The 27845-nt window shown below is 40.2% G+C and overlaps 2 protein-coding genes across 2 annotated transcripts; one reads left to right on the forward strand and one right to left on the reverse strand.

Moving 5' to 3' along the window:
• The first annotated feature begins 7319 nt into the window (after positions 1-7319).
• Positions 7320-12302, forward strand: si:dkey-112a7.4 (calcium/calmodulin-dependent protein kinase II inhibitor 1). The gene is made up of 3 exons (XM_012854220.3): positions 7320-7605; positions 7896-8248; positions 10994-12302. Exons 2-3 carry the CDS (start codon positions 8068-8070, stop codon positions 11071-11073), a joined length of 261 nt encoding a protein of 86 aa, XP_012709674.2. The 5' UTR covers positions 7320-7605; positions 7896-8067; the 3' UTR covers positions 11074-12302.
• Positions 12303-17475: 5173 nt separating this feature from the next.
• On the reverse strand, positions 17476-27845 carry cldn7a (claudin 7a). The gene is made up of 4 exons (XM_012854221.3): positions 27544-27845; positions 21923-22087; positions 20887-20971; positions 17476-18518 (listed from the first exon to the last, which is right to left on the reverse strand). The coding sequence occupies exons 1-4, from the start codon at positions 27764-27766 to the stop codon at positions 18350-18352; spliced, it is 642 nt and encodes a 213-aa protein (XP_012709675.2). The 5' UTR covers positions 27767-27845; the 3' UTR covers positions 17476-18349.

Genomic DNA, 27845 nt, shown 5'->3' on the forward strand with positions numbered 1-27845 from the left:
CTCAATTAAAACTCTTTATGCTACTTATGATGTATATGTTGTGAAGCCCTTTGGTCCACTATCATTGTTTTAAAAAACCTCTTAAGCTGCAGCCCCCACTACTGGAGGAGCATCATAACTTTTTCTAATTCTTTTTTTTTTTTTTTGCAGTTACAAACTATGTTTAAATAATCATGTTAAAACAATTTCAAACAATTTTGCAATGTCTGTGTATTCGACTAATGTCTGATTTGTCATTTAATCGCTGGGAAAAAAATTAATTCAATTTGAGCACATTTTCAGGAAATCGCCTTGGGGCCTAAGAGGTACTAAATGTGCTATGGAAAAAAACTTTTACTTTGACTTGACTAATGCTAAGTTGTATATTACTTTTGCATGTCCTCATCTTTACCAATAGGTTTCAGGGTGTTTTACCTTTATTTTCGGTGAAGCTAAAAACATCTTGTGAACCAACCTAACTGGATTTCCTGATAAAACTACAATTGACTCATTGCTTCATCACTATATTACGCTTCATTTTTCACAAACATTACATGTTTGAAATCGCTGGGATCCTCACTCCCTTTCTTTTTAAACTGGAAGAACATTTGTTTAAGAAATGTTCAGCAACGTATCTCGTTAATTGGTGACAGATTGGTGCAGAAGTTACAGCTTTACCATCTTTTCTACCAGAATTTGTTACACAAACACGTCACGGTGTGGAAAGAAACTACAGACTTAAACTGAAGGGGATTTTATTTAAATAACCGTTTTGTTCTTAGTTGAAAAAAATCTGTTTTCTTAACATGCAGTTTTACAAAGTTTCTTTCTTAAACACACACAAAAAAACTGACATTTGAGATAAATTTACAACTTGTAGACTTCTCATCATGCATTCTTTTACTGCAGCTGACTTTGAATAATGTTGTTTTTTTGGTTCCTTCTGATCCATGTGTAATACTTTTTTGGTTTCATTTACTCATTCTATGCCGGGGAAACCCTCATTTCCAGCGCCGCTGAGGAGCAAACGATACAGTGAAATTCAAAAGAGCAGTTTAAAACAAACAACAGAGCAAGGACGGAGCTAAAAATCAACGACAGTGACAATTTAAACTGATACGGCCGCTGATTAAGACCAAAAACATCAATTCAGATTGTGGGTTAAAGCACGACTCTCACACCGTCCTCTGGTTTTATAAAGGGGTTGGAGGGTTGCACGAGAAGTTGCAGAATGCTTTAATGGCAGCGGTTCCTGGAAAAGGAGAGAAAAATCAGCAAACAGCATCTCTTTTTTTCCATTTTTAAATAAATATATGTATAAACAAGGAGAGAAGAACAAACACCCCCACACAGTTAGACTTACTGTCTCTCCACCTGTTCTTTATTTTACAGCAGAAGCAATGCATCAGGGTCAGTTTTTCTCTTTTGGTATAGTATGTTTGAGGTGGCGGACCTTTTTTCACTTTGAGAAGACCTGCGAGGGGAAAAAAAGGGGGCCGTTATTTGTATTTGTTCTTTTAAACTCCCGTAAAACCAGCTGTTTAATCACAAAACACCAAACGTGTCATTTCTGAAACACATGTTCCTGAGACCTCTGACTTCTTGAACAACGCTGGTACTCTCCTTAAAAAAAAGAACCTGCCGTATCAAATCCTGTACTTCTGCGCTCAGTTAGAGTGTATAAGTGAAAGAGTCTTAAATTCAGTAATGCAACAAAAATATTACGTGTCTGGAAAGAGATAAACAGGTGAAAATGTGCGTATCGGAGGATCCAGGTATACCTTCTTGTATCTCTGTTCTGACATAATGCCTTTTAATACTTTAGTCAGTTGTATGTGCTTAAAAATAAAGTTGGCTTGGATATTTTATCAGTCGATGCCCCAGTTGCTATTTTAATTCATTTCTGCTTTGTGTTTAAGATAAACAATGCTTTTGTTAGGGAAAAGATAAATACATGACAGTAAATGCCCAGTGTATCAAACTTGATACAGAAAAAATTGAGAAATCTAAATAAAATGTGAAAATAAAACACCTTTTTTCTGAAAATGAACCACTTTTTATTATTTTGTTGTACCAAGCTTTGAATGATATTAACAATGCCATACAATAAATGTTGATATTTTACTTACCATTTGGATTTCTTCTACAAGCCTTTTGTCCTTCATAATTTGTTGCAGTGAGCGGATGGGCACACTTTATTCTGCCACGGTGGATCACTGCAATGAAAACATCTGTTTATATCACCTTCTTTATCTAATATTGATATCCAAAATCAGACCTTTTAAATATTTAATAAGGAGAAGAAAACTTAAATAATAAATGCACTCTTTGCTTATTTGGGCATTTGTGTATAAATAATGATTTCTCACCTGAGTATCTGCATTTACGGATTTCCCTGATGGTAAATCCAGCAGAACGAAATTCATCACAATGAGCTGGAAAAGCCAAAGAGAAAGTAAGATGTAGTCAATGTTTATTGTTCGGTTTAGTAGAAAACAGCTCACGAAACAGCATTAGTTGCCTCTTGAACTACATTAGAAACAAACTCTCTCTTTTGGACGTACCCGTTCTGTCAGAAAAGCAGACGACCAGAAGAAGAAGCAGCAGAGTCGCTGCGGCGATCCTCGCCATGGTGTCCGGACGCTTCAAATGCTTCTGGAGGAACTGCTCCAACAAGGCCACTTTTATAGCGCCGACACTTCCTCATCCACGTGGGCTGCAGAGTCCTGGATAGGTCACGACATGTCAGATAAACCCTTATTTTGAGAACAGGGTTTATCTCTAATCGCTGCGCTGATTTGTTTTCGCTAAATGCGATGAACCTGGGAGATAACACCTGCTCCTGCACAAACACGACCGGGACGACAGGTAAATCCCAACGGACATTGAGCAAAGCTACACTCGGTGAGAACATTTAATTCCAGTAAACGGGTCACTCGCGCACTCTAATGACATCTGATACGGCTAATAACATACATTACGCCTCCTCGCCAGAGCAGACCTTCACTTAACTGAGCAAAACAAGAATCTCGACTCACAGAAGCTGAAGCGGAGAGAGGCGAGCAAAACCTTAAAGTAGCTGCTTTGAAACCACAGACGTGTGCAGGACCATGAGCTTCTATTTCCAGTTTTAAAACTGGCTTTCGTGGGTGTTGTTATGAGCGACGGCGGCGCAGGAGTTAGGGAGTTTGATCCTGGCAGGTTGTCGGTTCGGTCCGCAGCCCTGACTGTCTCAGTCGTTGTGTCCTTGGGCAAGACACTTCACTGGAACTGCCTGCTGGCTGTGATCTGAGGGGCCCGGTGGCGCCGATGTATGGCAGCCTCGCTTCTGTCAGTCTGCTAGAGGGCAGCTGTGGCTAATAACTTAGCTCACCACCGCCAGGGTGTGACTGACTGTTGTGTAAAGAGCTTTGGGGTCGTTGGACTGAACAAGCCATTTGTGGCCTAGTTTTAGCTATTGATAACAAGTAAAACGTTCTTAGGTTTGAAAGCCTCATTGACTCCTCTAAGTATTCCTCTTGTCATTGTAGCCAAATAAAACTTTCCTCTTGGAGTCATTTGGCTTGTCCATGTCAGTCGCTGCAGATTTCCGTCACGCTTGACTTTATTTTTTATATATAAAGTCTATAGTTTAGCACTTTTATTTTTATTTTCATTTTGGCCCAATCACATGTTTTGTTTTTGACTGAATAAAGCAGCATCTAAATGGTCCTGATCTAAAATGTTCTTGCCTTTTTTTTTTATTTTTTATGTTGACTACCCTTTAAAGTATATGGAGCCCTAGAGGGGTCATCGCAAAATGTTTTGCATGTTGAGAAAATGTGCGCTCGTTTTACTACATTGAGCTCTCATTTTAAGCATTGTAAAGCGAGGGCACAATTTATTAAACGAGTGCACTATTTACTAAAACGAGGGCACAATTTATTAAAACGAGAGCACAATTTAGTGAACTTGGTTATAGAACATTGTGTGCACGATCTACTTAAACGTGGCCACAATATGTAAAACGTGCACTCAATATTGTCTTGACACATGTAAACATGAGCACGTTATAGTATATTCTAGATCTCGATCTACCAAAACGCACCCACGAATAATTAAAACGTGTGCTCGAATAAATTGTGTGCACGTTTTATTAATTCGAGGACTCAATTAAAGGAAACGGGCTCACAAATTATCACAACCTGAAAAAAAAATATCACTTAAAGTGAGCTCTCCCGGGCTCCGTAAAAGTGGGGTCCATGGCAGAAAAAGAACCAACTAAAATGAACCTCAGCAGCTCTATCAACCAGAATTGTGCTGCAAGCCTGTTGGTTGCAACAAAAAGCAAAAGGGTTCAAGGTGCGAATGGCTGCGGAAGCTGAAAGTTAACCATCACCCTGTGTGGATTAAAGGAAAAAAAAAAACACATTAGATTCAAACTTCCAGCTGCTGTCTGTAAAAGTCATTTATTTGTATGTTCAGCCGCCATTCCGCCCTAGAAGATGAATATTTCAGATAAATAATTAAAATACAGATATCCTGACATTCTTCGCCGTGATGGGTGGATGTAAACTTCTGTCTGCCAGCAGAATGTCAATAATCGCTTGGTTTCACCATTCCTGCCTCTGAATTAGTCCACAGATCGCAAACTCAGAGACGGTTCACTGAGTGGGATGATGCTGTCAATAAGCTGCAGGCTGAGAGGTGAAAGGCCACCTGAGGCTGTTCAGGCTGAACAGAGACCAGACTTAAGCAGCATGGATGCAAATCTGTCAGCAAGCACACAACAGCGGAGCGATGGAGAGCTTTAATAAAGTGAACATTTGCATTTGAACAGCAATGGTTGTTTATAATTATCAAGGTTGTGCACCCTGTAGGAGTCCTTCTATATTTAATTTTGTTTGAGGTTAAAGGAAACATCTGCAGTGAGCAGTTTGGCCGTGCAGGAAGGCTCACGTCCCTGGACTTCTTACACGTTTAGTCGCATCACAGCCACAAACCTCAATGGATTTTATTTGGATTATATGGGAAGGACCAACGTAAAGCAGAAAAGGAGACGTGGCTTTTAAAAGTTTTGAACAAATAAAGGTGTGCTGAGTCTTTAAAGTGAGTAAAAGTGGTGTTGTGGTTACATGTCTACTGGCAGGGCCGGATTATCCATAAGGGCCAGTGCCCAGGGGCACCAACCATGGGGGGCACCACATGACACATGCTTTAAAAATATATTTTACATAAATTGCTATATTATTTACTTGAAATTGTTGAAAGACCATGCATTATTCGTTTTGTAAAAACTGATGTCACAATAATAATAAATGATAAATAAATCAAGATTTTTTTTATTTCAACATTTTAAAATGAGATATTTGAATATTGCTCACTGCTCATATGCCTACATGTAGTTGTGTAAGTTAGTAAATAGTAAATTAAATTACAGAAATCCTCTTGACTATGTCTGATGTTTTTGACCGGAGGACAGCACGGGTAAGGGGGGGGGGGGGGGGGGGGGCTTTTCCACACAGGGCCATGTTGGTATGAAACACTTTCTCCATAAATCCTTGTTTGAAACCATCCTTTTGTATTCGCTTAGTTTATCTGTGGCTGATATTAGAATGTGTTTGATGATCTGAAACATTACCTTTTGACCAAAAAGCACAACATCTGTAAAGGGTCAAGAACTTTAATTTAGTGTATTGTGTTTGTTCTGTTTTGTGAAGAACAAAATAAAAAAATTAAATATAAAAAAATTAAATAAACAATCAGATAAATAAATAATTGGCTTTTCTTATGTCGGTTGATGTTTTTTTTTTTTTTTTTTTTTTGTTACCGTTCAGAAAATAATTAATAATCCAAGTGAAGCTTTCTGAGCTTTGGTTAAAAAAAACAAAAAAACTTTTCTGTAATCTGTACCTTAATGTCATAGCCATGTATTGCTATTGTAATGAACATATTTAGTTTTCATTATATTCAAATATTTTAATAATTTATAAAACTAAATGGTTCTAAAGATGTCCAGATATCGTGTCTAATTTAATTCAGTTGTATATTATTACCTAAAGACCACCTGAGGTGTTTGTTTACTTTTAGGATCTCCATTCAATAAGTGAAGATAGATTTATAAAACACAGACTGACGCTTTTAGGCCTTCGTTTTCGTTATTTTCTGCTTACGGCTAATTAAAACACGCATTCTATAACTCCTTGGAGGTTTTTATTTTTAAAAGGGACCTTCTACACTGCCTGTGTAAGCAAAGACAAGCGATAAGGAAATAGAAGTAATGGGTCAAGAACTTTAATTTAGTGTATTGTGTTTGTTCTGTTTTGTGAAGAACAAAATAAAAATGTTAAATATAAAAAAATAAAATAAACAATCAGATAAATAAATAATTGGCTTTTCTTATGTCGGTTGATGTTTTTTTTTTTGTTACTGTTCAGAAAAAAATTAATAATCCAACTAAAGCTTTCTGAGCTTTGGTTCAAAAAAAACCTTTTCCAATCAGTACCTTAATGTCATAGCCATGCATTACCATTGTAATGAACCAATTTAGTTTTCATTACATTCAAATATTTTTGAATGTAATGAAACAGCTGCTTAGAGGTTTTTATTTTTAAAAGGGGCCTTCGACACTGCCTGTGTAAGCAAAGACAAGCGATAAGGAAATAGAAGTAAGGCACGGCAAGCTTATTTATAAAGCACCTTACAGTAACAAGACGATTCAAAGTGTTGAGGTAAGGTAGGTGACAAATGTAAAGCGATGACATAATCAACATTTATACAGGTTTTCAAACTTCATTTCAGACTAAACGTGAAAGGTGAACGAGATATTTCAAGTTCAGAGCATATAGGTGTTGGACTATAAACATGAGGGACTTCATTTTACCCGGGCTGAGATGAGATCAAGGACTAGTTCCTGCCTAGGATGACACGGCACAGCACTGGAAATTCACAGGTGACAAACTCATGACCCGGGGACTTTTCGTGCCTAATCAAAAGTTTTGTGGTTTAAAAACAAAACAGCCGTTCGTTCTTCTGAAATCGGTCAGACGCTTTGCTGAAAGCTTAGTGGGAATAAAGAAAAAGCAACCAAAGTCGAAACCTCAAGAAAGCCTGGAGGGTCCACATTTAACATATTTTTGACACAAATGGTGCCCCATACAATTCGACCGAGTCAGACTTTTTTTATGACCAGTCAGCTCGTTTGTGCCCTCAGGGCATTGAGTCAAGTTCACTATGTAGTCAAGTGTTGTTGTTACTAGTAGTAGAGCAGTGCCCGTCATTGGCTGGCCTCTGAGTCACTCTGTCGCTACAAGGAGTTGCGTTGCCTCTCCCTCTCCCTCTCCCTCCTCCTCCTCTTCCTCCTCCCACCGTGTAGGCAGCCTCCTCCTGACTGCAGTCACAACTGCTCGGCACCGTGTCGACCGCACTCTGACGTCCCCGGCTCTGCGTGAGTCAAGACGCAACAGGGGGAAATCCCCACGGCAGAGAGAGAAAGAAAGAAAGAGAGCTGACGGGAGGTCCCTTTAAATCCACGCACTCCTTCCCTCTTTGGTGAGGTGCCAGGAACAGCGGAGAGAGGCAGAGAAACAGGGAGCGACAACAACAACAACAACGCGGCGGCGGCTCATTTGGACGGATTCAGCCGCGGTGAGTCTTATTTCGCTGCGTCTTCGTCTTGTTACGACGGTGTTTACAAATGGAGCGGAAACCAAGTGGCGTTTAACCCCGCGGCTCGAGCCGAACGCAGGTTACTGTAATGTTTAGGCGGCTGCGTGACGCAGGGGGGAATGGTTTTTACACCTGTTCGTAGTAAGAAAGCAGGAAATAAATGCGCTTTATTTCTGTTTAACTATCGAGTTACTGTGTGTTTTGGTGAAGCCGGGTCGCTCAGACGCTCAGAGTTTATTCATACCGACTGTTTCTGCTTTTATCCACAGACTTTCCCACACATTTGTGGCGTGTTTCTCTTTGTTTTTTCGTGTGTGTTTTTGTGTGCTTCTACACGTTTCGGCGTTGAGAGCCACTCCGGAAGTGAGAGTCCTCGCTGCGACGCCACAGCTACGCCCGGGTCTGCGCTGACACCTAGCGGCCGCTCGGCAGAACTGCAGCATGTACGGAGCGTCAGGAATCCCCGAGCTGATCCCGCACAGCGGGCCGCCGCGGCAGCCCGGCCCGGCGGGCCAGTTCAACCCGGGTCACCCGCAGGGGGACGGGCACGGCGGCGGCCAGAACCCCCAGCGGCTCGGCCAGAGGGCTCCGAAGCTGGGGCAGATCGGCCGGACCAAAAAAGGTGAGCGAATAGCATTTATTTTTGTTGCTTTGTTTGTTTGTTTTTTTTTTGTTTTTTTACAATTTTAGCTCCACATACATTGTAATCATGAAACCCCTTTAAACAATTAGTGTATGTATATAAATCATTTTATTTATTTATTTTATCATTATTATTATTATTATTATTATTATTATTATTATTATTATTATTATTTGGGTAAACATAATTTGCAGATTCTTTGTTTGATTAAAAAATTGCGTTTTAGATATCGTATCTCTTCTTGTGAAAAAAAAAAGTCTTGTTTCTTTCATTTTCTTTTTTTGTTGTTGTTTTTTGTTTTTTCTAAAGACTACCCTGTGAAGTAAGATATTTAGGAAAGGGAAGGGTCATATAAGTATTTACTTCTGCCTGCCTCTCCTCCTCAGACAAATTGAAAGAAAATGTTTCATGGAATGTGAATTGTTTTGAAATAATTTTTCAATTAAGCTCAATTAAGTGCTTTTAAAAACACCTTTTTTTTTAAAGCATAAAAGATATCTGTGACGTAATCACTTGCAAAAGTATTCACACCCTCACGTAATTGCTCATTATTTAATTCTTCGCGTTGGTGTTTGGTGTAGCAGACCAACACAGAGTAGAGCATTTTTATGAAGAAAAACAACGCATTGTTTCCAACATTTCTTTAGAAATAGTTAAAAAAAAAAGGGGGGGGGGAAGCATTTAACCATTAAATCTCCACCAGCTTCGCCTGTTCCTCTTGGTCCAGCTCAGTCGGACTGAACGGAGCTCATCTGTGGGCAGCAGCGAATGCGTTTTTCCGCAGGTTCTCAGTGTTATTCAGCTCTGGACATTGACCGGGTCGTTTTAACTTGAACCCAAGACATGCCGTCGTAGTTCTGGCTGTACGACCAGGGCTGTTGTCCTGCTGAAAGGTGAACCTTACCGGCCCGGTCTGATTCTGTTTTGCTGCCCTGAACAGAGTTTCATCCAGGATTCTCCTTAATTTACTCATCACCTCAGATTCCAGAAAGGGATCCCCACATCTGGATGATGCCTCCACCGTGTTTTGACCACAAAGTGCAGTTTCTTCTCGCCGCTCTTTCATAAAAGCCAGATTAGCTGTGCCGTCACTAGATCCTCCTACCCGAGCCGCGGCTCTCTGCAGGTCCTCCAGAGGTAAAAGGGGCCCCTTGGCTGCTTCTCTGATTAATGCTGTCTTGAACAGTCCGCTGTCGGTCTGTAACCTAAAATTAAAACCAAACACATCAAGGTTCCTGTTTGTAAGGCGAGAAAGACTTAAGGGTGTGAATACTTGTTTGGTTTTCTTTAACCTACACCCTTTAATCTATAATGAAATCGGCTGTTTTTACTCCAGATCCAGCGATTTATGATGGGTTTTGCACATAAGATGCGCTTCCCTGAAAAGTGACACCACAATGTGACTTTGATCTCTAATCCTTGTAAAAACATCAGTGGCTAAAAGTTTAACCAGCCGGTGGATAATATCCCGTCTTAAAAAGGTTACTGGGTCCTTTTTGGGAGGGAAACAGGCCCGCAGCATGACCGAACAGTCCGCCTGAGGTGCTTTCCCACAAGTCCATCCTTTTGGTTTTATTCCAGACGCACCCGCAGTTTTTGTGTCTGGGGGGTGGGGTGGCGTGTAGGTTGCGGGATAAAAGACCTGGAGGTGCTGTGGAGCCGGCAGGTTTTAGTGCCGCCTTTCATTTGACTCCTGCACACAGAGATGTTTCTATTTCTGAACTTGCCTCATGCAAATGATGGAGCCCAGCTTTCCATGGGAATAAAAACAACACAGAAGCCCATTGGCTCTGTGAAGAACCAGGTTAGAGGGAAATATTTCCATAGATAAGACATTATTTTTGACCAATCTGTATAATCTGATTGAATCTTGACTTTGGAAAGAGCCTTGAGATGACATGTTTCATGAATTGGCGCCATATAAATAAAATTGAATTGAACTGAATTTAGAAAATAATCACTTTAAAAAAAAACAAAAAAACACCAGGTTTCAGTCATCAAACAAACAAACAGTCAAAGAGAATAAAGAAATTAAAAGCCTTTTATTTAAAATATAACTACCGTATTTTCCGGACTACAAGTCGCAGTTTTTTCCATAGTTTGGCCGGGGGTGTGACTTATACTCTGGAGCGACTTATGTGTGAAATTATTACACATTTTTACCGGTATATCATTACACCTGTTATTTTCACACCAAACCACCAGAGGGCGCTCTAGGCCTGTGTTGAATCAGACGTAAGCGACGTAGAAGCGGAAGTGCCGCACCTTCTACCTCCGGAGTTAACAGAGTTATTTGAAAGTGACACCGAGGATGAAGATTTCTATAAATTTTAGTTATTTGGAGTGACACGGGCGCTTTGGTTAACTTCTTCGCATGTTATTTATGCTATAGTTATCTGAATAGCTTTTAATATGTTATGTTAACATACCAGGCACGTTCTCAGTTGTGTCATGTAGCGTAAGCTAACCGTACAATTATTCAGCCTGTTGTTGCCTCCGTTCTATTTTTATTTAAAATTGCCTTTCAAGATGACATGTCTGCTCTTAATGTTGTATATTATCAAATCAATTTCCCCCAAAAATGCGACTTATACTCCAGTGTGACTTATATATGTTTTTTTCCTTCTTTATTATGCCTTTTATGGCTGGTGCGACTTATAGTCCAGAAAATACGGTACATTTAAGTGTTTGCTCCATTTAAGCGTCCTCCCTCTTGTCTTGCAGTGGACCTGGACGATGAAGACCTGGACGACCTCATGAACAACAACGGCCAGTGCCCCGTCTCCCTGTCGCCCATCTCCTAACTTCTCAAAGAAGCGGCATAACACCCCCCCACCCAGAGACGCCCTCCTCATCAGCGCTCCTGGTCCTAAGCGTCCTCACGGAGCTCCTGGTGGCCCAGCAGGGCTCCAAACCGGCTCATTTAGTGCCGGCTGAAGCCCCCCACCCCCACCCCTCCCCTCCAGGAGGAGGGGTACCCTGATTGTAAATAGTGTCTATTTAAGTGCTCTCAGACTGTGAATGAATCGTACCGCGTCTCTCTCTCTCTCTGTACCTCTGTAGTTCATGGGCTGTCAGGACTCGAAGGGTATTTTTTTTTTTTTCCCGTAAAGGGCTACACTGCTGCCGATGGGCCGGGCGTGGCCGACGAGCGTTACCGACTGTTCTCCGGGTTTGTCGTGTGAAGGAGCCGGTTAATGTGTGAGAGAACGTAAGTTCTGGTGGCGCAACGAGCGAACGGCATGACTACGCCGACCCCCGGGCGGACGCTCGCTATTTAAGCTAAAGGAAAACGACTACTGCAAATTATTTATTGTTCAAAGAAACGTGTGTATATATCTTTTGTTTTTGTCATTGTTGTTGTGGCTTCTACTTGTTTTCTACTTGGAGATTTATGCCGTTTCCAAACGGTGCACTTTGTGGGAATGCCTGTCATGTGCCGCGACGCTGCGCAGGAACCCGTGCATGAGGTCTGCGCCCGAACTGCTGTCCTGTGACCTAAGGGCTACGGAGTAGTTTTCCTAAACCAAAACACTGTTGTTGTTTTTATTTTATTTTTGCAGAGCTAGCTGCTGACTCAGCAAGAGAAAAAAAAAGTCACGAACAGCAAATCTTTATGCACTTTCTTTCTTTCTTTTTTTTTTTTTTTTGTTATTTCTCAAGACAAAATGCCAGAGAGTATAAATCAGATTTGTATCTAAGCATCTTCTGATCCGCATGCACGTGATTCTCAAGCTGGCCTGTTTATGTCGATGAAGTCGTTTGTTTTTTGTTTTTTTGTTACAGCATCTTTCAAAGTCAGACAAGCTATTTTAAAGGTTAGAATTACAGCGTGAGGTCATAAGAGACGGGCGGCTCTGATTGGCTGTCGCTGTTGTTGAGGGTTTCGTAAAGGTGGCGGTGGAATTAGGAGGAAATTGACCGCTTTTAAAGGCCGCGTCTCACTCAGCGGGCGCGGTTGTCTTTGCCTTTTTGCATGAAAGTGATCAACTTTTTATGATGCATCTCTTGAAAATAAAACTATGAAACTGCATGAAGTCTGTTATTTAAAAAAAAAAAAAACTTTAGGTTAACATGAGCAGACCCAGGAAGGCTCTGTCACCAAGCTCCGCCCCCTTCAAAGAGTTCAGAGATCGCACGTTCTTTTATTATTATTTTTTTTAAACTTGCAGTTTTGGTAAAAAGTTGTTTTTATTCAGTGTTCTTGTGTTCTGTGTCTAAAAATAGATCACTAAACAGCATAAAATGGCTACGGCTGCACTTAAAATATGTTCTGAATTATAATTATCGATATTGATCAATATGATATATATTTTTTTATCGTTATGTTTTTGTTTTTTTCTACATCGTCCAGCCCTAGCGTTAACAGTTGCCTTGCTCAAACAGCGTGGTCCCTCGTCTTTCCCATTTTGAACAGTGGCATGTTATAAACAAAGTAACATGGAACATAAAGGCTCCTATGTGCTCAGATCGTTTTATAGAATAAATTGTTTATGTTGAAGGAATCACCAGAGCTGCAAATAATTATGGTAGGTTTGCTTTTCCACTCTGTATAATTTTACTTTATTTAAAAGTAAGATTTTTCTTAATATTTACACGTGAGACGAGGATCCTCTGCAGTGAAATGATTTATTTTAAGGCTTTTTACACCATGAAGGCCAATAATTGGCCAATGTTTTCCAGCTAAAACGGGAGCGAATATTTCGCAGATATTGTGTTCAGGCTGTCCAGGGTTTTGTGGCACTGTTGTGTGCTTTACTCATTAGCATCTGGACAGGATATAGGGCAGACTTCCTATTCTAGGGGCTGGGAATTGAACCCAGGACTCTGCAGCCTCAGCATGTGGTGCTCTACCACAGAGTTGTGTGACGCCCCAGCTTCCACTTTTTAAAAACAGATATTTTAAAATGTGCTTGGTGTTAATGATTCACCGGTTTTCCACACCTCCAGTACAGGCTTTAAAGTTTTCCACACAGCTTCCAGAGAAGCAGTGTGGAAATTCCCAACATGCGTTCCATGGATTTTCCAGCTGGATGATCACAAGTCAGGCTCCTCTTCAGCGTCATGACCTCTCCTAGTGCTCAGATGTACGTTAGGTTCCCCTCCTAACAGACCTTTTGTTTTTTTGTTTTTTTAACTTATGTAAGAGAAAATGTTTTGGAATCTTAACGCACGTTTTAATACGAGACAAAGTTAACCCGAGCGAAATCGAAAAGCAGGATTTTAAGCGATCCAAGCAAACGTGGAACTATGTAGAAAAGTATCTGCGCCACTTGTTAAATCACAAATTAACTCGGATTAACCACATGTTCACGTTTTAATCCCATCTCCACACTCAGGCCTGATTAATAACAAATGATTGTTGCTACACAGGTACATCTCAACATTTAAGAATATTATTGAAAGGTCCTATATTTTTTGCCGCTTTTTGCAGGAAACTAATACAGATTCATTACACAGAGGGAAATATTTAAAGGGTTTATAATTTATTTAATTTGGATGACAGATAATGATGACCCTGAAAAATGTGTCTCAGAAAATGTAGTTATTACATAAGATCAATTAAAAAAAAAAGTGTCTGGCTTGTGAAAAGCATGTCTAGAGTGGCTCATGTTACTCTCAGCTACCTTTATAGTTTTACTGCTATAGGCTTAGGCTACTGGAGTATATCAGGATCTAATTTTCTCACTCTATTGAGTTCTACTGTTCTTCAATTATGCATTATGTGTTGTCATTTCTGCTTTAACTTTCTGTTCTCTCTCTTTTCTCTTCATAGTAGGTACACCTGGTCTGGCGTTCTGTTAACTGTGACATCATCCAGAGAAGACGGCTCACCCGCTACTACCATCTAATGTAGAACAGATTACTAGATCAATGTGTGCTTCTGTGCTTTTTTGTTTCTCTTGTTGTGTCTCTGTTCTGTCTTCTGTAACCCCCAGTCGGTCGAGGCAGATGACCGTTCATACTGAGCCCGGTTCTGCCGGAGATTTTTCCTTCCCGTTAATGGGTGGTTTTTCTTCCCACTGTCGCTTCATGCTTGCTCAGTATGAGGGATTGCAGCAAAGCCATGTACAATGCAGATTACTCTTCCTGTAGCTCTACGGTTCTTCAGGAGTGAATGCTGCTTGTCGGGACTTTGATGCAATCAACTGGTTTCCTTATATAGGACATTTTTTACCAATCTGTATAATCTGACCCAATCTGTATAATATGATTGAACTTGACTTTGTAAAGTGCCTTGAGATGACATGTTTCATGATTTGGCGCTATATAAATAAAATTGAATTGAATTGAATTGAATGTCCATTTCTATGATCTCAATACATGGGCGGGCCTCCTCTTCCATGAATTATACTATAAACATGCCGTGGCATAGAAGTCGATCCACCTGTGGCTCTGCATAGGTGTTCAGGAAGCCCAGGTAGCTTCGATAGCTGCCTTCAGCTCATCCACCATTAGGATGTTCAGTTAGGATGCTTTTTGTCTTGATGCACTGATTCCAGCCTCAGTCCACTCCTGGTGGAGCTTCCCCAAATTCTCAAATGAGTCTTGATTCGTCTTAAATCTGCACTTAGCCTGGTCGGTGGCGCCCCTTTTTCTAAACACACTTCTCCATCCACTCAACTTTCTACACATATGCCTGGATATAGCACTTTGTAAAGAAACCTGTCTTCTGGGCATCTGTCAAAACAAGAGTCTTCCCTATCATTCTGAAGGCCATAATATGTCCATTAAGACATTTCAATTAATGTTATATAATATTCAAATGTTCTGAGGCAATGAATTTTGGGTTTTAATTATCTCTATGCCATAATCATCATCATATATATATTTATATATATATAGATATAGATATATAAGTTTGACCTTCTGGAATACGTGGGCAATGACATTTCATGATGTTTAAAAGTTTTGAGGCGTGCCTGCATGTGGACAATGCAACTGCACTGGGATCTAACAGCCACTAGGGGGCGCCACAGCTGTTCACCCTCTGCGAAGAATTAAAGTTCTTATTTATACATATAAGCTTGACAATAAATGTATCATATGAAGACAATATAGAAGCTATAGGATGGGCCTCATGTTTATTTGGCAAATTTATGCTGTTAAATTTAACAGAAATACAATCACTTTGTTAGAAAAAAAAAAAAAAATACATCCTGGTTGCACAAGTGGACACACTCTGAAACTAAAACGTTGTCGAAGCATCTTTCGAATCAGTTTCTGCATTCAGTCTTGAATCTTTCAGGGTCGACAATATTTGTGCCTTGCATAAGTTTTCCAAATCTCTCGGACTGTGAACACGTATCTTGTCCACAGCCATCCTCAGGTGAAGCCCTGGACTCTGGCTGGGCTGTTCCACAACTTGCCATTTTCCCTCAAAGTTAATTTGTTGAATTGTATTTGTGCTTGGACTTACTGTAACGCAGAAAAAATACAGCAAAATACTTCACCACAGAGCATTAACTGAGGGGTTTGCACACGTTTTGTTTTTAAATTCTCTCTATAAGTAGTTTGTTTGTTATGTTTTACACCACAAAAACTGACATTTGATCAAGGATCGTGACTCTTAGCTCTGGCCAAAGAAAAAGGTAGAGGTTAAGACTATAACACACTCGTTAGATGACCATCGACTGTTTGCTGTTTTAATTGTTTGACTTTAAAACAGATGTTAATTTTTATTTAAAATATGAATTGACCAAGCAAACAGATATGAAATGGGTTAAAACTTGTAAATTCCTCTCTAACTCCCAACATTAATAGTATTTTTTCCATATTACAGAGCTAGAAATCCCCTAAATGGAACCTATCTGGCAACATGAAGTAGGCAAAAAATCTTAAAAAGTGAATGATCATACCCTGATCCATGGAAATCAAAGAACGGATGAGAACCAAAGCCATTGGTGTCTATTGGTCTGGAAAGGGCTTCAAGAGCATTTCTAAAGGAGAATGCACCTCAAAGACGCCTCAGAGCATTTCGTAAATGAACACCTTAGTTGGGGCCTTAAACACACAATGAACAGGTCTTGTTGAACCGCGCAGAGACAAAATAGATTACTGAGCTTAATCCATGGATGGTTTTATCAGAAGCATCAACACTCCTAAACGGACCAGGCTTAAAAAAGAGCATCGATCACTGAGCAGATGCTGCTGGTGTGGGTTGATAAATATAAAATGATAGAGGGGTGTTTTTTTTCACCAAGGTCAGACACGACTAATGTGTCCTTAAGGCTTTGGTGGATTCCAGCAAACAACATTGAGAGGGATGGAGAGAACATGGAGCGGTGGTAAACCTTCTCAGGAGAGCCTGGCCTACCAAAGATAATACCAGAGCCCATCACCTAACTCATCCTGGAGGTCACAGAGTCAAGAACAACATCTACATCACTGCCGGCCCACGTTGGCTCAGTCAAGATCGGTATTTATGATTCAGCGCTAAGAAACCAAAAACACATAGACCCGTCTCACAGTTGCCAAAGAACCTCTGGTTCATCCCGAAGACCTGCTGGAAAGTGTTCTGTGACTGATGAGACAAAAGTCAAATTTTTTTTGGGGGGTGGTTTGCATCCTGTTACATCTGGTGTAAAACTAACACAGCGTGTCAGAAAAAGAGGATCATACAGAAAAACATGGAGTTGGTAAAGGGATGACTTAAGATTGCATCAAAACCTGGACCGGTTGCTGAAATGTTAAAAACACAAATTCTCCTCTCTGGTAGAAAAACCTAAAGGAGAAGGTCTGACTATCAGTCTGGGACCGTTGGTTGAAGTCGCTTCGGGTTCTGAGCAATGGACAACGGACCAAGTTGACCTGTGTGTGGCCTAGTCAAAGTCTGGCTTCAAATCTGATCGAGACATTGTGCGATGACCGTAAACAGACCGTTCATCCCCGAAACCCCTTCAGTGAAGCCAAATTAAAACGGTTCTGTAAAGAAGAGTGGGCCAAAAGTCCCCCACAGTGATGAAAAACACTCATTAGTAGTTATTATAAGCACTGGATGGCTGCTGTTGCTGTTGATGGTGGCACAATCCATAATTTGGTCAAGAAGCGTTTGGTTTTAATTCAATTCTTTATTTATCTGATGTCAACCTTTGTTTAATCAAAAACACGCAGGCGTGACAATAACACCAAAACTGGAGAAATCAGTGAATAATACCTTTTCGCCACCATACTGTACGTAGAAATTTGCAACCCATCACACTTTGAATACAACTGTAGTGTGTTTTATTTTTATTCCACTATACATGTTAAAAACACTCTTGTCATACATTTTCTATGTTCCCATTATCGTGGTAGAAGAGCCAGACGAGTACAAAGAACACGAGTTACAGCTCAGAGAATGACCTACACAACCATCAGGCTACAGATTCTTCAAATCTACACTTACCCTCAACAAAATAAATAGGAGTCCAATCAGGGTAAAAAAAAAAGAAATCTTTCTATCTAAGCGTGTCTAACAGGTGGATCTGAGGAGCGATGGGTGTTGTTTGGTATAGTCACTCTTCACAATGAGGCCTGTGTGAGAAGTCACACCATGCTCACCGCCGCGTCTATTTTAGTACACATTGATATAATAAAACATTTGCTTCTGCTCACGTGGACAGAGTTGCAGCCAGCACACCATGGTGCAGCTGATTACTTTCAATTACATGACATGTGCTAATAACAGCTTGTTCTGACACACTGCCGCAAAGGTTGGCTTTAATCCATAATATTAGGCTGCAACCCAAAGTGGTCACACCCTGGAGGCCTCGTGTATTAAATACGGGCATCCAATTATAATCTATTCGAGAAGACCAATGGTAAACAACTGTGGAATGTGTGGCTGCAGTATGAAACATCTTTGATGAAACAATTCAGAGCAGTGCTTGACAATTAAATGCTCATTAAAGCCGCGGCTGTACAAAAAAAAAAAGTGAAGTAAGATCTCATTTCTGTGCTCCGTTTTTCTGTCTGCTGCTCTCACATCTTCGGTTTTGCTCCTTTGACGCTGCAACGTTTGGGGAGGGGGCACTTTTTCCTCAGTTTTTTTTTCTTTCTTTCTTGTTACCCAGTAGTCCCGGCCAGCAGAGGGCGATCTCAGACATATTCCTTATTGCTGCCCGGAGGACTGGAGCGAGAGGCGGCCGCATTAGGGTACTTGGATACCTGCTTCTTCCTTGGACAGGAGGCAGCCAGCATGGCCCCGCCCAGAACATCTAGGAGGGCGCCCCCCCAAGCGACGAAGATGGCAGCTCCAAACTCAAACCTGGGAACGTAAAAGAAGAAAATCTATAATTTTTGAATTAAAACAATTCTTATTTGGAGTGAACACCGCTTATTTTTTTGTGAAGTTTATAACTATAATTTAATCTTTGGGGGTGTTCAAACATCTCTGTGTTCGTTATCACCATCTTTTCAAGTTCAGTGTTTTGTTCAGTTCAGAGAACCAAAAACCATGGCTCTGTCGCAAACCGACTCAAACATTTTCAAGACTTTTAATTTTCAATATCTGGCTGCTACAACAAAGAAATCTTCTCATGCAATTCAAGTATATTTACAATGTTAATTTTAGATAATCTCTGTTAACCAATGTGCTTTTTATGTTTGTTTATTGTAAATATACTTAATTCCTCAAATTGTTACTTGGTTTGTTTTGTACATAGGTGCACTACACATTTCCTATAATGGATGTTAGTCTATAGTTTTTTAAAATGAGGTTATTTCAATTATTTCAATCTGTATATTATCTTAACAATATATAAAAATTGTTAAAATGGCCTTGGCTCAAGCTGACATGTACTTGCAGTCAAGCTATAAGCAGTTCAAAGCAGCTAACAAGTACTTAAAGTTGAATAACACCTAATCAAAGCCATAGTAAAAGTAATTTAGAATCAAGCAAACATCTACTCAGAGATTAGCTAACACCTGCTCAGAGTGATGCTAACAGCTAATCATGCTATAACAGTAGTTTAGAATTAAGATAACAGCAAATCAACGTGAAGCTAACAGGTAAGTAAAGTTTTGTTAGCAAATATCTAGCTACTCCAAATCAAGTCAACAACAACTCCAAATCAAGCTAACATACCCTCCATATAAAAGTAACAAGATGGTGAAGTCTAGATGAAGTCTTCCAATTGTCAAGGTAAAAGATGCTTAAAGTAAAGCTAACATCTACTCAGAGATTTGCTAACACCTGTTCAGAGTGATGCTAACAGCTAATCATGCTATAACAGAAGTTTAGAATTAAGCTAACAGCAAATCAATGGGAAGCTAAGTTGAAGTTTTGTTAAGGAAATATCTAGCTACTCCAAATCAAGTCAACAACTCCAAATCAAGCTAACATACCCTCCATATAAAGGCAACAAGATGGTGAAGTCTAGATTAAGTTTCCCTATTGTCAAGGTAATAGCTGCTCAAAGTCAAGCTAACAGCTACTTAGCATCTGTCTAAGACTTATGATGGGTTCACATGGCAAGATAATTAGTTATATTTTTGCCCTTCCTTCAATATTAAGGACGCCCCAGTTATCGGGATGGCTCTTAAGACAATTTCACGAGATATTCCTGCAGTGATTGATGTATGTTAAGCACGATCTAGTGTGCTCGTAAGGAACCGCTGCAGCCTCAAATCGGCGATATTCAACATGTTGGATTGTCTGTGTCTGATATCTTAGCATGTGTGGTGTTCCCCTGAGAATAAACGAGCACACCGCCTATTGAACTTGTCGTGTAGTCAATCAGAAAGCAAGTTGACGGAAAAAACAAATCACCTCCCTGTACATGCTGCCTCCACTCCTTTAACTAACGTCTTTTCATTTTGTAATGTTTTTTTCTCTCCGGTAAAATTAGTCTACAAACTATCGTTATTGTTTTTCCTCATGGTCAATGTTTACTTACTCCAAACTCAGGTTTGATCTTGAGAGGTTTTGCAAGATGTCGCTTCACACATGTGAGTGTTTCTGGGTGAAATCTGTTACATCTACAACTTTTTTTATCATGATATGTAGGGTCTCTCAAGTATAGATTTAAAAAAAAAAAAAAAACCTTGCCGTGTGAATCAGGCATAATTGAAGCTGATCCCATGTCCTTAAAATGTTAGTGCGTCAGAATTCATGTTGCTTCAATTACTGCTGATTGGTGTCATAAATAAATCCCTTTACTTCCCAAAAATAGGTCCCCAGTACACCTTTTTTCATAATTCCCTATTTGAACTTCTTGTTGATTTTGAGTTTAGATTGGATATATAGCTCTAGAGTGCACAGTAAAGCAGTGTGCATGTTGTTAGTTGAAAAAACTGTGATGGGGAAAACAAGTTTTAACTTTTTGAAATGACAGAACATTACTCCTGAATGCATCCTGTGGTCAGAAATGAATCCACTGTTATTTTTACCTCTTAATTAGCAATTATCAAACTAAGAAACGCTAATCAGAGCCAATAACGTGACTACTCAGTTACTCCACAAAACCCCAGTTCATAAAAACCTAACAATGTCTTTAAGGACTCCCACATAAAATAACTACTAAGTAATGTGCAAAACACAGAATTGTCACAATAACTTAATAAAAGCAACAACTACAAAGAATCAAGTTCATAATCATAATAGAACATATAGAAAAATGTTTTTCTTTTCTTACTTGGTGTTGACTGGAGTGTAGGGGTTATAGAAAGCTCTGATGACATTGTGAGCAAACCAGGAACACGCCACAATGGCACACAGGCCTGCAAAGAGAAAGTTAACGGAAACAATAAATTATTCCATCAAACGTCAAGAGGAGAAACACTATTTTTATCCCCCTTATTCCCAGCAGCCACCCACTCTGACTGTAGCACAATTAGCTGTCAGTGTAGCCTTCAAAGCCCTTTGGACATCAGATGTTCGTATCGTTGCCAGGGGTGCTGAACTCATGCAGTCGAATGACCACTGGAGGGCAGATTAGTGGGAAGAAAGCTTTTTGGACACGGGATTAAACGTTCCCCAAGGTTCACGCATGGCCAGCAGCAGAACCGAGTACATCTTTGATGAACTTTTTCACATTTTCTCACATTGCAAGCTAATACTTCTGTGTGCTATATAGAGATTTGCCGTTACAGCAAAATCCAAAGCTGCACAGAATTGATAAGTAAAATGAAGAAACATGCATGGTTTTCAACTTTTGATAAATAATAAACTAAAAAACATGACACATAGTGTATTCACCCATGTTAGGGTTGAAGTTTATGGAGAGGTTTAAAGTACCATTTGTTTTTTTAAAGAATATCCAGAGGCTTAAATATCTCAGGGCACTGTTCATATTAACGTTGAAAGAGTACGGTACAGCTGCTAGACAACCAGGGCATGGCTACCCACCTAAACTAGGGGTGTCCATCTCTAGACTTCAAGTGCAAATGTCCTGCATGTTCGAGATGTGCTCTGTGCCCCAACACAGTTGACTCGATTGCTTTTTTTGCCTTCTGAGCTACAATTTGGACAATTATGATTTGTTGATAAGAGCAGCAGCTTGAACCTTTAAGGCCTTCACAAAACAGTTGTAAACACACGTTTTACAAAGAGTTTTAAGTAAATCATCAACATTTGACGAGTGAACCTTTAAAATCCTACATTGGCCTATTTATTCCTGCGTTTTCTTAGATTAAGCTAGCATCGACAGCTTGGAGCACCTTCATCCTCACCTCCTACAAGCAGAATAATGCCTCCAGTCATGGCAACGCGAGACTTGCGCACTTTGTCGCCTCCTCCACAGGTGGTGCACTTCATTCCCATACAGGCCACGCCGAGGCCGGCGACGGACACAATGATGCCAACTATCATCAAGGCGCGAGTTGCCTGGAGCGAACCTGGAGAGGTCACAGTGCAGGAAACACAACAAAGACGGCGAGTTAGCTGCGTGCAGGTTACTCCCAGGAAAGCTGTGGATAAAGAGGCCTTTTGTTCGGTGGAATGTGCGAGCGCCGCTCAGGAAGGTTCGGAAACGTGGAACGAACAATGTCAAAGAAAAAAACATCTGAAAAATCCAAACGTGGAAGCAGAACGATCAAACAAACGATCAGCGAGGCTGTATCTGTGTGTCTGCAGCTTGGTAAATCAACTTCCTGTCAGCCTGTCAGGACACTTTAATGTGATTTTTTTTCCTGGAAGAGAAGCAATGGGACACACATGAACACACAAATGTCGAGAAACAACAAAGCTTTCTCACTTGAACCGAATCCCACTGGTTGGCCTCCTGTCAGGGTCCTCATCTGTTAGCGCCCCCTCACCCTATAAACCTATCACAGGGTAAGGCCCCTCTTTGTCTAATCCACCCCCCACCCTCCTCCCCCCCCCTTCTGTCCACCTAGAACCAGTCTGTGCCAGCCTAGGCCATCCCAGCCTGCCCAAAACAGACCAAAAAAACATCCAGCAGGGAGCGAAGGATGGAGAGAGAGTGGCTATAAAACAGAACGTAAATCAGAGGGAAATGGGGAAACAATAGGCTGGATTATGCAATAAACACACAGCAGGATGAAGAGACTCCATAATAAGGAGGTGTACTACACCACTCTAGTTCTAATATAATCACATCCTCTAACTTAAGGAACACCGAGAAGCTTTCACTGACCAAAATTAAGAGGGGTGCAAAGGTAAGGAAAGGCCAGTTGAGACACTTCTGGATTATCAGTTCAAATTTGGATGTCCCATCATTTTATAACAGTCTGCATTGCTCCTCTCCTATGGGAGGAAACTGGTGGGAACATTCACACGAAGCCAGAAACCACCAAGGTTCAAGCCTATAAGCAGGAAACTGCCCCGTCAACAGTGTCACATTCAACTAGAAAGTCCGTTTTGCTTGGTGACGGATTCAAGTGGGCCAACCAAACCTCTCATTTTGGGATAAAAGTTTGTTGGTCAAGTGGGACAAAGAATAAGTAGTTTCCCCACAATGACAAGAAATAAGTTTGGACGTCTCAGGTTGAGGTTTTCAACCCCAATAATGTTGTGTCAGTTGTGGCATCGTCATGCTGATGGCTTGTGGTCATTGCCAGTGGAAGTAGTGCGTTGCACAAAGTGGATGGAACAAGGATTAAAGACTTCGACCACAGCTAGATATCTGAAACTAGGAAACAATTGGGTACTCTAACACAAAAAAATGTCCCAAAGGCATTAAAACTGGTTTTGGAGAGGATAAAGCAGCCTAACATAGAGTTTCTGGAATGACCCCAGACTTAACCTTGTTAATGGGATCATGCTAAAAAAAAAAAAAAAAGGCCTTTGCTAGGAAACCAACTGATTTAGATAAACTCTACCAAAGAAATGAAAGGTGTATGGTCATGGTGCAGCTTACCAAGGAACATTTCACAAAATATTACTGTTGGTGTATATATGTAAGCCGGCATACACTGAAAATGCATAAAAACAGATTAATAGCCAGAAAGTCTTTATACTGTTACGCCATGACTACACTACCCAAGATACATTGCTTGAAACCAACATTTTCCTACCCTTAGTGAATAAAAACAGTTTATGATTTCATGCAGTCTAACAAGGTTCCCTTGAGAAACTAGCCCACAGCATCACAGGTCCTCAGCCGTACTTAACAGTGGACACTAAGTGCGTTTCCGTATATTCAGCCTCTGTTTCATGCCAGTCCCACCTGGAGAGCTTGTTGCAGAAAAGGTTTAAGCTCCACTTTGGACTTTGTGCTTTAGACTCTATTTTCCCTTCCTTACCGTACTGCTCTCTGTATGTGGAAGCAGCATAACCATAGTTGTATCTTTTTTTTAAACTTTTTTATTATTTTGAGTGTAGATGGGGGCAGATTAAAACTAATATTTATCTTCTTGTAGTCATTTACTGACTCAATAAGAGAAACAAACACGTTCTGCATTGGCAATGGCGTGTTCTCTTGTCTTCCCTATTTTAAAGGGTGACCAAGAGAAATGGGCCTCAGAAATTACATTTATTTACTAGATATTTTTATTTTCTATTCTAGATTTCTATTTTTCTATACCAGATTATGCTACTGCAACAGAAGATTAGTTTATTTTAAGGCTATTTGCACATCTTTAACAGGGGTGCCAGCAACTGTGGTGGGCGATGTATTTCTGAATTAAAGAGTGTAAAAAAAAATCAGCATTTTTTTTCCAGCATTCTGCTGAAAACAGATGGGACGAGCTGCACATGGTGTCAGAGCCGAGATTTTGATAACAGCTTGTTGACAAAAGGGTGCAACTCAGAACCATGTGTTGAATGTAACACAACTAGACTTTCTGTCACCACCCATCCTGAGAACCGCGCTGCATGGACAGTGTGTGATGGACATTATGTACATTATGTGAGGGTTTCTGACTCTGGGGAAGGTTTCACAGAACACAATGTAGCAGAATAGAAAACAAGATGCCAGTGTCCTCACAGCTGGCTCAGTGTGATAGTAACAGAGGTAAACCTAATGAGTGGGGTCTATGGAGGGGGTCTGATGGCAGACCAGGTGTGTGTCCAGGGGGGGATGGTGAACAACACCTTCATTCATATTGCACCAGTCAAATGTCTACAATCGGACCCATTATTTCTTTATTTTCCTTTAAAAAAGAACATCTTTCTTTGCAATTATTTAAAATGGTGTAAAATGGTCTACAGCTTTTGGTCTTTTGCAGAGAGACATGTTGGTTTTATGCCTGTTGGACTACCAAGCTTTAAGTAAATAACACTTTAGTATCACCACAGATATTTTGGACATATCAGAAAATGCTGCAGCATGAGTTTCACAATTCATGGACCCCACATATACCGCACAAATGTTCCAGCCCTGACCTGTCTGGACTGGAGAAGTTCCCCCACCACACCCACCGCCCCCGCCCCCCACGCCACTCCCCCAGCCTGCTGAATGCTTGGAGTGGCTCCTAGTGATGGTAGTCCGACTTTTTTCTGATTCCTTCCCTTAATATGTATTTGACCAGTTATAGGTTGTGTATAGAGCTTTGAACTTTCACCCTAGATCATCAAGGTATCATTACCAAAGAAGGAGAAAAAAAAACTAGAACCTTGTGAATGTGCAATCCAAAACAGGACCAACTAAAAGTGATACAAACACTGCGTAGATGTAACAATATTATGCAAGATGTGTTTGAGTTCTTTGGATTTTGATCCATATGAAACATCTTCAAGGTAAGATTAGAAACACTTTTGCCTCGGTAATCATTTATGCAGGAACATGCTTCTAAACTAAAAGAAGTGTTGTGTCCAACAGACTATGTGGACACATATTCTGTCAGCCATCAGACTATAAGGTGGACTTAAAATACTAAATTTTTCTCAAAAGTTAGTGGTGTGCCTTATAATCCGGTGCGCCTTATATATGATTACCGTTGTGGTGCAATGTGCTCAGATATCTGTTAAAATTTGGAAGTATGACTTTGGTTAGCAACGAAGCCGCTCCACTCAACGGATATTCAGAGCATTTCGGTACACTGTGTCACTACCTGATTGGACCCCTGAGCTGTCTACAAGACTGCCTGACAGTAATGTTGAAACTAGAAGTGCATTTGTGTAAAGGCCCCACATACTCTGGTGTACTTCACTCCGTGGATTTTTACGACCGAGTATGAGTGTCACACTGTAAACTTCTCGGAGGCAAGAAGTCTTTACATCAAACTGTTTCATATGTGACATTGAGCTTGATACACTGAGCTCCAAGCAGCATCACAGTCCCTCTCTATTCTCACTGACAGGTGTGCGGTGGGAGCCTGCTGGAAAAGAAACGGCTCTAGTTGCTCAGCTAGCTAATCACACATTATACCATCCGTTCCGCTGCTCCATCTTATTGGCAAAAAGTGTGGGAATTGTGGGAATTTGCCCAACAGTACACTCGACTATGAAGGGTAAAACGTCCGCAGAGAATCAGCGGGGAGTCCGCCAAGCTCACAGTATGCATACAGTACGCCCGAGTATGCCTTTAGGCAGCCTGCGCCTGGAGAACACGCTAGCAACAATAAACCTAGTAAGTTAGTTCAATATAAAAGTTTATTTTGGCCTTATGTTAGAAACACAGCAGTGTAGTCCAACTACTCTGTCTTCCCCACAGAGACGGATAGCTCTCCCTCTCAGGACAGAGCTGTGTATGCGGAGGGGCGGAATGATATTACACAAGAATATTTAGTGCGGCTTATAATCTGGTGCACTTTATGGTCTGAAGATACTGTATTTGAGAGAATTTTAGTTCTGATATGGGCTGGGCAATATATTGAGATTTAAAAAGTATCAAGCTTTTTAAAAAAGAGAAGAGACTACATTGTACATTATATTTATACTTTTATGTATTCCAGTAGGTTATTTTTCACCTGTTTCTCATATTTATGTACAGCTGTTTGTTAAGAAATCTGCCTTTGAAATAATTAGGACAAAGCTTTGATTCAAAGAAGCCTTTTTATAATTACTTTATTATATAAAAAAAACATTAAACCTATAAAGATAAATATCCTATATCGACATTCAGCCTAAAAATATTGACATATTATTTTTGGTCCATATTGACACTTAATTCCAACTTTCTTCTTTTATTGAAGCTCAGACTAAATATTATAATATTATTGTCTGGTGCAAAAGACTAAAATAAATCTGAATAGATTTGACTTTGTTACAAGGTGTTTAAAAAATGCCTTTATTCCCTCATCGTCTCAAATTACAAATTGAAAGTAAGAAGAAGAAAAGTATAGCAATTGAAGTGAATATCTGTCGATTGATTTGTAAATGAATACCTGGTTTCTGATGGAAATAAATAAAACGGTTTACGCATCATTTCCATTTTCACTGATAATACTTGGACATCTCCTTGCCCAATTTTACAAGAGTAACATTGAGGAATTAAGCGGGTCAGAAAATGAATGGCTATATATATATATATATATATATATATATATATATATATATATATATATATATATATGAGACCATTTTATTGATTCATATACAGACTTATGCTTTCAAGCCTTTATGTTAATTCTGATGATTTTCAATGTACAGCAATAGGCTATTTAGGATGAGAATATTACATCAGACAAATTAACAATGTTTATACAAAAATACAGAAAACAAGAAATATTTAATACGTACTTAAAGGTTGTTTCTTGTTGTTGTTATTTACTTTTAATCTGTACTGAGGGTTGTCGACCCCATATTCTAAATGATTGAATGTGATTGTGTACTGATTAAAAAGTTTGCCCACATGCATTATAGTTTATTTTTTATTTTTATTTCATGTATCCAACCTGAGTGTGATTGCTCATGCCTTCCAGCCTGCGTGAACGTGATGAAAACTTACTGTCCAGCTGCAGGATGGAGTCGTAGATCTTGCACTGCAGCTGCCCGGTGCTCTGGAAGGCGCAGGACATCCACAGCCCCTGGTACATGGCCACGGCCGTGATGATGTTGTCCCCGATGTACGCAGACATCTTCCACTGAGGCAGGATGGTCCCGATGATCAGCCCCACCATCCCGATCAGAGACAGGAAAAAGCCCAGCAGCTGGATCCCGGAGTTGGCCATGGTTCCGTCCTCAAAGGTAAACAGGCTCTGTTAGGTTTAACAGCCTCACGCAGCGTCCGTGTCCAGATAGAGGTGAGTG

This window comes from Fundulus heteroclitus, chromosome 14, assembly GCF_011125445.2.
Source record: "Fundulus heteroclitus isolate FHET01 chromosome 14, MU-UCD_Fhet_4.1, whole genome shotgun sequence".
NCBI lineage: Eukaryota > Metazoa > Chordata > Actinopteri > Cyprinodontiformes > Fundulidae > Fundulus > Fundulus heteroclitus.

Bases quoted from the DNA above. Each gene is read 5' to 3' on its own strand.
- si:dkey-112a7.4 (XM_012854220.3), top strand. From the start codon at position 8,068: ATGTACGGAGCGTCAGGAATCCCCGAGCTGATCCCGCACAGCGGGCCG. The intron at 8,249-10,993 runs GTGAGCGAATAG...CTTGTCTTGCAG, and splicing joins GATCGGCCGGACCAAAAAAG to TGGACCTGGACGATGAAGAC.
- cldn7a (XM_012854221.3), bottom strand. From the start codon at position 27,766: ATGGCCAACTCCGGGATCCAGCTGCTGGGCTTTTTCCTGTCTCTGATC. The intron at 20,972-21,922 runs GTGAGGATGAAG...TTCTCTTTGCAG, and splicing joins CATTATTCTGCTTGTAGGAG to GCCTGTGTGCCATTGTGGCG. The intron at 18,519-20,886 runs GTAAGAAAAGAA...TTACGTTCCCAG, and splicing joins TACACTCCAGTCAACACCAA to GTTTGAGTTTGGAGCTGCCA.